Source organism: Trachypithecus francoisi, unplaced genomic scaffold (genome assembly GCF_009764315.1).
Source record: "Trachypithecus francoisi isolate TF-2019V2 unplaced genomic scaffold, Tfra_2.0 Lachesis_group20, whole genome shotgun sequence".
NCBI classification, from domain to species: domain Eukaryota; kingdom Metazoa; phylum Chordata; class Mammalia; order Primates; family Cercopithecidae; genus Trachypithecus; species Trachypithecus francoisi.
The window spans coordinates 50,402,344-50,414,571 of record NW_022681466.1 but is presented as its reverse complement, the minus strand read 5'-3'; the positions used below and the strand labels follow the sequence as shown (position 1 = coordinate 50,414,571).

The 12,228-nt window shown below is 38.2% G+C and overlaps 1 protein-coding gene across 1 annotated transcript in view; it reads left to right on the top strand.

Moving 5' to 3' along the window:
• The window catches only part of NF1 (neurofibromin 1), a 294,673-nt gene extending 282,445 nt beyond the window's left edge, over nucleotides 1-12,228 (top strand). Inside the window, 1 exon segment of the mRNA XM_033184286.1 lies at nucleotides 8,562-12,228. Coding sequence (XP_033040177.1) covers nucleotides 8,562-8,704 — 143 coding nt within the window. The 3' untranslated portion in view covers nucleotides 8,705-12,228.

Genomic DNA, 12,228 nt, shown 5'->3' with positions numbered 1-12,228 from the left:
TGGCTAACATGGTGAACCCCGTCTCTACTAAAAAATACAAAAAACTAGCGGGCGACATGGCAGGCGCCTGTAGTCCCAGCTGCTTGGGAGGCTGAGGCAGGAGAATGGCGTAAAACCCAGGAGGCGGAGCTTGCAGTGAGCTGAGACCCGGCCACTGCACTCCAGCCTGGGCGGCAGAGCGAGACTCCGTCTCAAAAAAAAAAAAAAAAAAAAAAGAATATCTCCCTCTTAGCTGGGCAGAGTGGCACATGCTTGTGGTCCCAGCTCCTAGGGAGGCTGAGATGGGAGGATTGCTTGAGCTCAAGAGTTCAAGTTCAGCCTGGGCAACATCATGAGACACCCCCCCCCCCCATCTTTTAAAAGGAAAAAAAAGAAATATCTCCCTTTTAGAAGAAACCTAAAGGTTTCTATTTTTTTTTTTTTTTTTGAGACGGAGTCTCGCTCTGTCGCCCGGGCTGGAGTGCAGTGGCCGGATCTCAGCTCACTGCAAGCTCCGCCTCCCGGGTTTACGCCATTCTCCTGCCTCAGCCTCCGGAGTAGCTGGGACTACAGGCGCCCGCCACTCGCCCGGCTAGTTTTTTTGTATTTTTTAGTAGAGACGAGGTTTCACTGTGTTAGCCAGGATGGTCTCGATCTCCTGACCTCGTGATCCGCCCGTCTCGGCCTCCCAAAGTGCTGGGATTACAGGCTTGAGCCACCGCGCCCGGCTAAGGTTTCTATTTTGAGGCCACTTAAGATCTCTGAAATGATTTTAATGTTTTAGAGAATTGTTTATGGTATTACCTGACCTTTTTTTCGTGATTTGTTTTCTTTTTCTTCATTATTATCCTATGTTTAAGGGAGAAAAATAATTTTAAATTGAGTGATTTCTTGGTATAATTCTTGCTAATTTTTAAATCTAATTTTTAGCTTAATTCTTAATTTAAACTAAAATTCTTAATTTTAATATAAGTAGTAAAAAAAAAATACATCTACAAAGTTGTAAGTTCTGTCATTTATTTACCAATTGTAAAATTTAGGAAATTAATGGTCAGAGTTCAATAATTAAAACCAGATTCCTTCTGAAAACCAAGGGACATTATAATTATCTAGCGTCTAATTGTATTGCACCCTTTTTTTAATCTTATGAACATCACTCACTTGTTTTTTTCTTCCATTCTTTGTAAAGCTTCTTTGCCTTGCTCTAAATCAGCAGTTTTCATGCAACTGTTCCCTCATCAAGGTACTCTTTACTTTCATCATCTTTGCACGAAAATACTGCTTACCCAACACTCATCCTGGGCACATAGCATGAGACTTTACTCACTGGTCCCTGTAAGCTCAGTCTGGCTTAGCCACTTTAGGAACTTGTAAAGCCACCACTTTATAAGGTCTTGGTACTTAACAGGAATTGCAGGGCCAGTGTGTGGCCTGAGTTAAGGAGCTGCTGATACCCACCCTGAACAAGGAAGATGCAGTCCCAGTCCTGGACTAACAAAGACAGATTAATAAGAAACTCAAGAGAGAGTTAATAGAGAAAGAGCAGAATATGTGGTTTGATGAAGTTTTAGCTTAGAAAATAACTTGTTTTCCCCAAATAGAAAGCCAACCCCAATGTTTCCTCAGAAATTAAAGCTGCCTGTCTATTCAATCACCTGTGGTTAAAAAAAGGAATATGACTGGGTGCGATGGCTCATGCCTATAATCACAGCACTTTGGGAGGCTGAGGCAGGCTTATCACTTGAATCCAGGAGTTCGAGACCAGCCTGGGTAAAAAGGGCAAAACCCTCTCTCTACAAAAAATACGAAAAGCTATTCACAGGGCTGTGGTGGGGAGGTTGAGGTGGTGGTGAGCCGAGATTGCACCACCGCACTCCAACCTGAGTGACAGAGTGATACTCTGTCTCTAAAATACATATATATATATATATATATATATGATTTTATATATCTATTTTATATATATAGAGATGCCTTTTCTTTTATTCACCTGTAATTATTATACAAAAAGATTACACCTAAACAGAAAAAGAAGTGTTAGCAGTTGGTGAAAATCGTTTTTAAAAATTCTTTTTTCTTTTTGAGACAGAGTCTCTCTCTGTTGCCCAGGCTGGATGGAGTACAGTGGTGTGATCTCAGCTCACTGCAACCACCGCCTCCCCAGTTGAAGCTGTTCTCCTGCCTCAGCCTCCTGAGTAGCTGGAATTACAGGCATGTTCCACCAAGCCCAGCTAATTTTTTTTGTATTTTCAGTAGAGACGAGGTTTCACCATGTTGGCCAGGCTGGTCTCGAACTCCTGACCTCAAAGATCTGCCCACCTTGGCCTCCCAAAATGCTGGGATTACAGGCATGAGCCACTGCACCAAGACAAAAATTCTTATAGTTACAATTTGGTATATATTTAGCTCAAAATAAAGATATTTCTAAGTATGTATTTAATATGCCTCCACGAATGTATTTACTGTAGCTTAAAAACAGGCTGTAGCTACCTTTTCTTCTATGAAGATTTATCCTATTTTGTGCTTATTTATATTAGCTTCACCAATTTTACAAATTCTAGCATAAAATTAAAGTCCTAGTATTTGTTCTAAAACTCCTTTGTATCACCTGGTCTTTTGCTACAGATATTAGGAGCATCTTAATTTGTGGAGTAATTATTTTATCTGTGTGCAAAAATTCTTCACATATTTTGTCTAACAACCCTTTGAAATAGACGAGTCTGCTGTTACCCTTAACTGACAGATTAAGAATTAGAACTAAATAAGAGTACCAATCCAAACAAGTCTCAAAGCTAGGTCTTCTGACATGTTTGACTTCTCCTGTACATAATAAGAGTTTTCTAGTAAGTTTGCCATACTGCATATGAAATAAACTAAATGCAGATTAAGGTAACCTACTAGTGCTGCTGCACAGGTGGCAGGAGATTTCAGTTATTATTAGTCTGTCATTTTTGTAGTATAACTTCTCACAAATTACCTAACCCATTTTTCCTTAGCTTTTCAAGAGTTAAAAGTGATTCTGGGTCGGGCGCGGTGGCTCAAGCCTGTAATCCCAGCACTTTGGGAGGCCGAGACGGGCGGATCACGAGGTCAGGAGATCGAGACCATCCTGGCTAACACGGTGAAACCCCGTCTCTACTAAAAATACAAAAATTAGCCGGGCGAGGTGGCGGGCGCCTGTAGTCCCAGCTACTCGGGAGGCTGAGGCAGGAGAATGGCGTAAACCCGGGAGGCGGAGCTTGCAGTGAGCTGAGATCCGGCCACTGCACTCCAGTCCGGGCGACAGAGCGAGACTCCGCCTCAAAAAAAAAAAAAAAAAAAAAAAAAAAAGTGATTCTGTTCTTTTATTGTTTCATGATACTATTATAACTGATTATTTCAGTTTTGGAAACCAGAAGTGTTTTTTAAAAATGGATGACTACAGAATTGTCAGGCTGGAGCTACATCACTAGTTGTAAAAATACACAAACCTTGGTACCTGCCTTCAAGGAATTCATGTTCTAGCAGGGAAGATAGACATATAACTTAAATAACAATAATGTAATCTAATGCTTTTCCCCAACTACTCAAATTCACTAAATTTTGGCCAATAACACCTTCTATTTAGGATTCTGTCTTTATCTGGAACCACCACAATTTATTGAAAGATAGTACTACTGATACACTGCTGTGCAGAATGTCCAGCTGTTTCTGCTCTGCATGTTTGTAACTGGCTGCATGTTTGACCACAGTGTGTCTGTGGGGTCATTTAAGCTAGCAAATCAGGACCCCAGAAGTTTAGCTTTATTTCCTTTGTGTGGTAGCCTCTGGGTTTCTGTCAGCCACTTTGTAGTTTTTTCTGTTCGTGTCCACCAAAGGCCAGAAGGGAGAGCCAATGCTTTAGAGGCAAAAGAGACACTAGAATACAAAACTTTAAAGGGGCTTTGATGAAAAGAAGTGCAGCACCAAGGCCTTCTCACTAACTTAAAATACAGCATATACCAGTGCAGAATGTGTTCCATCTGATTGGAGCGGTCTGTCAGATAATCTGAGAGTTTTTCCAATGGGATTTTTGAGGTGAAATCCTTCACCAGCTTCTAGAGAGATTTCTAGATGTAATTTTAGGGGATAAAAAGAAAGAATGCTGCCAAAATTCTTACAAGTGAGAATTACACTTAGAAACTTAAATGCCAGAACTAGATACTATGATCATTCTGTTTCATACTACCTTGGCTTTTTCAAGATATATTTTGGTGTAAATATAATGCATTTTAATTGTTTTTTTAAGTGACTGTCCAAGATTTTTGTTAGTTTCTCCTTTGATCCTTACAGTAAAACATCTTTGCTGTGAAGCTGAACTTAGGAATCACAGTCACACCACATTTACCTACGTGTGATTTATATAGTTGGGTCACTAAGTAGGAAGAAAACACACATTCCAAAAACAAGAATTTAGATGAAAAGTGAATTTGAGAATAGAAGTAGAATATCAACTTTTGACATAGTGTTGAAGCTTTTGGTTATGAGGGACAGGGCTGACAATTCACTCGTACTTTTACATTTTTACTTAATGTGCTCATTAGGAAAAAATTAGAAAATTCAGAAAAATAAAAGGAAAAAGTTACCCACAATCCTGTCATTCTAAGATAGATAACCACTGTTTATTAACATTTTGGTGCATTTCCTTCCAGTTTATTTTCTTTGTATACTTGAGGTCATAGTATTGGAACAACTTTATAGCTTGTTTTGTACCCTCAACATTTAACAGGACATAAATAAGGCCTTTAAAACTATTTGAGGTTTGACCGGTTTGCTTCACAAAACAGAAAGTGGAATGTTCTTTTTTTTTTTTTTTTTTTTTTTTTGAGGCGGAGTCTCGCTCTGTCTCCCGGACTGGAGTGCAGTGGCCGGATCTCAGCTCACTGCAAGCTCCGCCTCCCGGGTTTACGCCATTCTCCTGCCTCAGCCTCCCGAGTAGCTGGGACTACAGGCGCCCGCCACCTCGCCCAGCTAGTTTTTGTATTTTTAGTAGAGACGGGGTTTCACCGTGTTAGCCAGGATGGTCTCGATCTCCTGACCTCGTGATCCGCCCGTCTCGGCCTCCCAAAGTGCTGGGATTACAGGCTTGAGCCACCGCGCCCGGCCAGAAAGTGGAATGTTCTTAGCACTTCTGTGAAGATATCTTCACCCTAGTGACTTTATCTACATTACTACAATTTATGTAATTTTAATTCTCAAGAATAACACTGTGCCCAAACAGAAGCATTGCCACGCATGTCATGACTGTTTTCCCCTCAGAGTAGGCCATGGTCTAGTAGTAGCAAGACATACAAGAACAAGCCCCAGGGTAGCAGATTGCTGGCAGAGAGCCACAGGGCCTTCCTAGTGGTCATCCTTGCTTCATGCCCGTCCTGCATGCGGACCAGCTCCAAGTAGTTTCAAACCTTTGTCTTTTTAAGGTCCTAGTTTTGCCTGAATCTTATTTCCTGTTAAACAATTCAGAATTACTGGACTTGAAACTTGTAGGCCAAATGCAAATTTAAGGAAATGGAAGGTCAAATATGCTGATAAATTCATAATTTTAAATGGAGGATGCCAAAGGGGAAAAAAAAGTTCTATCTTTTCAACTAAAAATATTATACTACTCCCTGGAGATCAGGGATTGCATGCTTTGGGGCTCTGAATTACAGGGATCTAGCTATCACATTTTAAAATGGAAGCATTCAGTTCATTCAGTATTAATTGAAAATAATTTTTCAATGTATTGAAAAAATAACTAGATTTTACAGGAAAACAAAAATGAATAATAATGATCTTTATTTACCCTTCTAGGTGCTTTTACTTAGTAGAGGAAATAAGATGGATATACAAGTTGGGGAATCATAGGCAAGTTAATTTAAAAGCAAGGAAAGAGAAAGTAGTCCTGGCAAGAGACAGAATAATGCATCATGAAGGAAAAGGAGATGAGAAAAAATATGGGTTGAATTTTATCTTGTAGAGATAGGCGAGACAATTAAAAGAACCTGCACAAACAGACATCCCAAAGTTGTTCAAGGCACATTCCAGAGATCATGAGCAGCTTTCTTTCAATTTTGTTATTTCTTTTGTAAATAGCTCTGGAGAGGATGCAAATAAATATAGAGAAGAGAATTTAAATTGACCAGAATTCTGTTACCCAGAGAAAAGTTCCATGAATGTTGCTAGTCATCTTTCTATGCATATGATTAGGTTAGATTAGATTAGAACATGACTAGCCTTAAAAATTTTAATAAGGGTTTTTTAAAAAGATTTGAATAGAATAGATTTTCAGTGGCGGTTCAGCTATGCTCACTTCCTGGAGAAATGTTGCTGATGTTTTTTGTTGCACTCATATGCCTGATGCAGTGCACATGTTCATAAACAGTCACTGACAAATGCCCGTGTTCCTTTGACAGCCTTTCAGATTTTCAAGACAGCAAATCCTGTTGAGCCCGTGTAAACCAGGCCATGTGCTTATAGATGCCTGATACTCTTGAGTTGAATTCTGAGCTGAATCCAAATGAAAGATGAGTGGCTCCTAGAGGGAGGTCATCCCAAGTTCATTTCCTGTTCATGAGCCAACAGATAACTAACTGGGTAGATCTATGTACATTTTGTGTAACATAATGAATACTTCTTGACTTGAAATAGTACTTTTTGTCTAAAAATGGAAATTTTTCCATTCTAAGATTTAAAATTTCAATATATAAAGAAGAATAAAGTACAAATTACCTGAAATCTTGCCATACAGAGGTAAAATGTATTTTTTAGTCCTTTGGCTTCTAACAGAGATAAAATATTTTGGCAGATGTTTACCCAGCCCTACCCCCTCTCCCCACAGTGTGTGAGTGTTTTTTTCCTACTCCAAAAATTGTGGTCATCTTTTTGTATCAGTAAATATCAATCAGTAATGTACATTTTGATACAAATTACTAAAACGTTCTGCAGCTGTTTGCTCTCCCACCAAAAGTTATGCCAGAAGTAGGTATAATCAGTCTAATTTTGGGGGTAAATTTTATTGATGAGTAACAGAAAAGTTTACAAATTGCAAGTTTATAGTTTAATGAACTTTTAAAATGTAAACACACTTGAAAATCCATCATCTACATCAAGAAACAAAACATTACCAGCACCCCAAGAAGCCATCCTCATGCCCCCTTAAGTCACTACTTCCGCAAGGGTGACCACAGTCCTGTTACCCAATTTGTAATCTTTCCTAATGTGATAGGTAAAAATAAATATCTTATTTTAGTTTCTGGTTACTTTTCTGAAGTTACTGCTTAGATTATTTATGAAATTAATTGGGATGGGGTGCAGTGGCTCATGCCTGTAATCCCAGCACTTTGAGAGGCCAAGATGGAAGGATTGCTTGAGACCAGGAGTTCAAGACCAGCCTTGGCAACATAATGAGACCCTATCTCTAGACAAAATTTTAAAATTAGCTGGGCATGGTAGCATGCACCTGTAGTCCTAGCTGTTTGGGAGGCTGAGGCGAGAGGATGGCTTGAGCCCAGAAGTTAAGGTTATAGTGAGCTGTGATCACACCACTGCACTGCAGCCTGTGCAACAGGGCAAGACCCTGTCTCTAAATAAACAAATAAATAATCATTGTTAGGCCCAGCTTTTGGAGTTTTTATCTCCTCCTCAAGAGAAATAAATGGCATCTGTTTAAGGTTGCAGAATGTGAAATGACTTGCCATAGCTGAAAAGAAGCAAAGATTCTACAGTATGACCTTTGTGATATATTATTTTCTCAGTAAGTAGTTTCTTTGGGACAAGCGCTGTGATTTAAAAAATAAAAAGCATCTGAGTTTTCTTTGAAGAGACAAATTTGCTGGAAAGATCAGTACTTTCTGCTGCTGGAGAGTATATTGTTTATAAACATGAATGAGGATATGAATAAGGCTAGAAGCTGACCTCTGCTGGAAGTTTCTGGTATGATTTGGAGGAAAGAGCACTAGTCTTCCCTGATGGCTGCTAGCCTTTCATTTAGTTCAAGCCTGCCTGCCTCTGGCTTTTCCTTGCAACTTCTCTTTTCATTTTTCTTGTGCTATTTTCTGCTGTGATAGCAAACTTTGCCTAACAAAATGTGAAGTTTTCTGTGTGACATTAACTTAATAAACATTCTAGCAATTGACTATTAAAATGAAATGTGCAAAAACAATTTGCCAGGTTGTATCTTATCACAAATACAGTCATGTGCTGCATAACAACATTGCAGTCAACAACAGAACACATATAGACAGTGGTCCCGAAAGATTATAATACTGTATTTTTACTGTACCTTTTCTATGTTAGATATACAAATACTAAGCATTGTGTTACAACCATATACAGTACACAATATGGTAACCTGCTGTACAGGTTTGTAGCCTGGGAGAAATAGGCTATACCATATAACCTTGGTGTGTAGTAGACTATGCCATCTAAGTTCATGTAAGTACGCTCCGCAATATTTGCACAGGCAAAATCGCCTAATGATCGTTTCCTAGAATATGCCCCCGTTGTTAAGCGACACATGACTGTAATGAAATTCAGTCCTGGAAGGAAGAGAAGAAGTAACTGGCTGTTCTGTTTTTCTCCAGGAATCGACAAGGAGAACGTTGAACTCTCCCCTACCACTGGCCACTGTAACAGTGGACGAACTCGCCACGGATCCGCAAGCCAAGTGCAGAAGCAAAGAAGTGCTGGCAGTTTCAAACGTAATAGCATTAAGAAGATCGTATGAAGCTTGCTTGCTTTCTTTTTTAAAGTCAACTTAACATGGGCTCTTCACTAGTGACCCCTTCCCTGTCCTTGCCCCATCCCCCCATGTTGTAATGCTGCACTTCCTGTTTTATATATAATGAACCCATCCAGTTTGCCATGTTGCCAGATGATCAACTTTTGGAAGCACTGCCTAAATTTAATGCTGCCTTTTCTTTAACTTTTTTTCTTCTACTTTTGGCGTGTATCTGGTATATGTGAGTGTTCAGAACAACTGCAAAGAAAGTGGGAGGTCAGGAAACTTTAACTGAGATCATCTCAATTGTAAGAGAGGATAAATTCTTGAATACTGCTACTACTGGCCAGCAGTGAAAGCCATTTGCACAGAGCTCTGCCTTCTGTGGTTTTCCCTTCTTCATGCTACAGAGTAAAGTGTTAGTCCTATTTATACACTTTTCAAGATACAAGTTTATGAGAGAAATAGTATTATAACCCCAGTACGTTTAATCTTTTAGTTGTGGACTTTTTTTTTAACCTTACAGAACTGAAAGAACCATAAAGGTCAAGCCTCAGTGACTTGACACCATAAAGCCACAGACAAGGTACTTGGCAGGGGAGGGCAGGGAAATTTCATATAGTGGATTCTTAAGAAATACTAACACTTGAGTATTAGCAATAATTACAGGAAAATAAGTGTGACCACATGTATCTTAACATTACTGAATTAAAACAATGGCTTCTAAGTCCTTATCCAAACTCAGTCATACAAACTAGTTTATTTTTTTTCTCCAGTTGATTATCTTTTAATTTTTAATTTTGCTAAAGGTGGTCTTTTGTTTTTTGTAAACCAAAACTATACTAAGTATAGTAATTTTATATATATATATATATATATGTCTATTTTTCCCTCCCCCTCTTCTTTCCTAAATAATTCTGAGCAGGGTAATCAGTGAACAAAGAGTTGAAAATTGTTCCCAGAAGGTAATTTTCATAGATATTTGCATTAGCTCCATAGCAAAATGGAATGGTACGTGACATTTAGGGTAGCTGATATTTTTATTTTGTTAAATAATTTCCAAGAATAGAGTATGGTGTATATTATAAATTTCTTTGATAAGATGTATTTTGAATGTCTTTTAATCTTCCTCCTCCTCTCCAAAAAAATCGGAAACCTCTTTAAGAAAACATGTAGGTTATATATGCTAGAATTGCATTTAATCACTGTGAAAAGACTGGTCAGCCTGCATTAGTATGACAATAGGGGGCCATTAGAGTTGCTGCTATACGGGTGGTATGGATTATCATGGCATTGGAATTTTCATAATAATGCAGATCCAATTTCTTTGTGGTACCTGCAATATACAAAATAATTTTACTTCAGTGAGCATATTGGTATCTGGATGTTCCAATTTAGAACTAAACCATATTTATTACGAAAAGATATTAATCCCTCTACTCCCAGGTTCCCTTTATATGTTAAGATATAATGACTTTGAGAGGGGGGGAAAAATAAACCTAGGGGAGAGGGGAGTTTCCTGTAGTGCTGTTTCACTAGAGGATTTCAGTAAATTAAATTCCACAGCTAATTCAATAAATAATGGTACATTTAAGTGTTCTGATTTTAATAATATACATTTCACATTTATCCACACAGTAACAATGTAATATGTTAATGTAAATAAAATTGTTTTTGATACTCAGAAATAACAAGAATTTAATTTTTTTAATTTGTTTACAGTCCTGGGAAAAGTAAGAATTATTTGCCAAAATAAAAGGAAGGAAAACCGTAGTGTTCTTAGTGAGTTTAACATAGAATTATTGGAAATACTGAAGACAGGTGCAATTTTCTAAACTTTTGTTTTTAAACTATTGTAGAGGCTGCATTAGAAGAAAATGTCTGTAATGACAGAGCAACTAAGACCATATAAAAAAGCTGAAATGAGAACTGAGTTTAGAAATAGATCAGTAACCCAGTGCCAAGGATGCCAAGCTGCCATGATGGTCTTGGCTCTCCCACAACCCAGTGTTTCTGGGGTAAGTTTCACAGTTTTTAGGCCCTGGAATAGCAGGCAGTGTAAGCCTTTGATAACTTTAGTTCCATGTTTTTCTTTTTTTTGTTTGTTGGTTTGGTGCATATGATAGTGGGTGTTATGCTATTTTGCTCTTCCATCAAAATAGAGAAACTTGCAGAGGTTTACTGTTAAAAATATTGATATTTCCATAAACAAGTTTACCAAGGTATAGTATTTCATACCCCCTGAAATGATCAGCATTGGCACAAATCAAAATTGAGCTGCTTTTGAAATGCAGAAATACCTTTGACTAGTAAGTACATCCTAGGAATTTGAAAACTTACTAAGGTTTAAAATTTACCTTGCTTAAAGAAATTCTGACTTTTGAGGAAAATCTAGCTTTCCAAGTAACTAAAATGTACATGAGATAAACCTCTCACCACTACATGTCCCCTGAGAAATGCAACATTTTTTTAGTCTTCATACTTGTAATCTGTAAAAGAAATTCTGAAGTTTAGAGCAAGTTGCCCATTTTTGTGTAATTGACAAAAGTTCTGTTAAGAACATTATAAGTAATTTGTTTTGGTTTGTAGATGTTTCCCCTGACTTGTTAAAGAGGAAAACAGGAACTCAGTCATGTTTTTGTCCTGGATAATCTACCTGTTATGCCAGTACTCACGTCTGAGGGGCGTGCCCTTAGTTGCCAAGATGCAGATGCAGTTCACTAGATTTGGGGCAAAGTGGCTACAGCTCTATCTTCCATTCACTCAACACCTGTTCATGACTGAGCCAGGTGCCCAGGACACATCCTAAACAGTCAGCTTCTATCCTGTGTCCTAGTCGGGGAGACAGAGTGCCAGCCAGCAACCCTCCCAGGTTTGTAGGTTTTAGGGGTTTTCAGTGTTGTTTGGGGTTTTTGTTTTTCGGTTTTGTTTCTACATCCTTCCCCGACTCCCAGGCATAATGAGGCATGTCTTACTCAATGTTATGCAATGGATTTAGGCAAAAATTCATTCTTAGTGTCAGCCATACAATTTTTTTTTAATGCAGTATATTCACCTGTAAATAGTTTGTGTAAAATTTGACAAAAAAGTATATTTACTACACTGTAAATACATGTGATGATATATTGTATTATTTTGCTTTTTTGTAAAGCAGTTAGTTGCTGCACATGGATAACAACAAAAATTTGATTATTCTCGTGTTAGTATTGTTAACTCCTTTTTGCGACTGCGTTACATCATTTAAAGAAAATGCTGTGTATTGTAAACTAAAATTGTATATGATAACATACTGTCCTTTCCATCCGGGCCTAAACTTTGGCAGTTCCTTTGTCTACAACTTTGTTAATACTGTAAGCAGTTGTACGCCAGCAGGAAAAATACTGCCCAACAGACAAAATTGATCATTGTAGGGGAAAACTGTAGAAATCCATTTCAGATCTTCATTGTTCCTCACCCCATTTTCCTCCTTGTGTATGTACTTCCCCCACCCCCCTTTTTTTTAAGTAAAATGTAAATTCAAACTGCTCTAA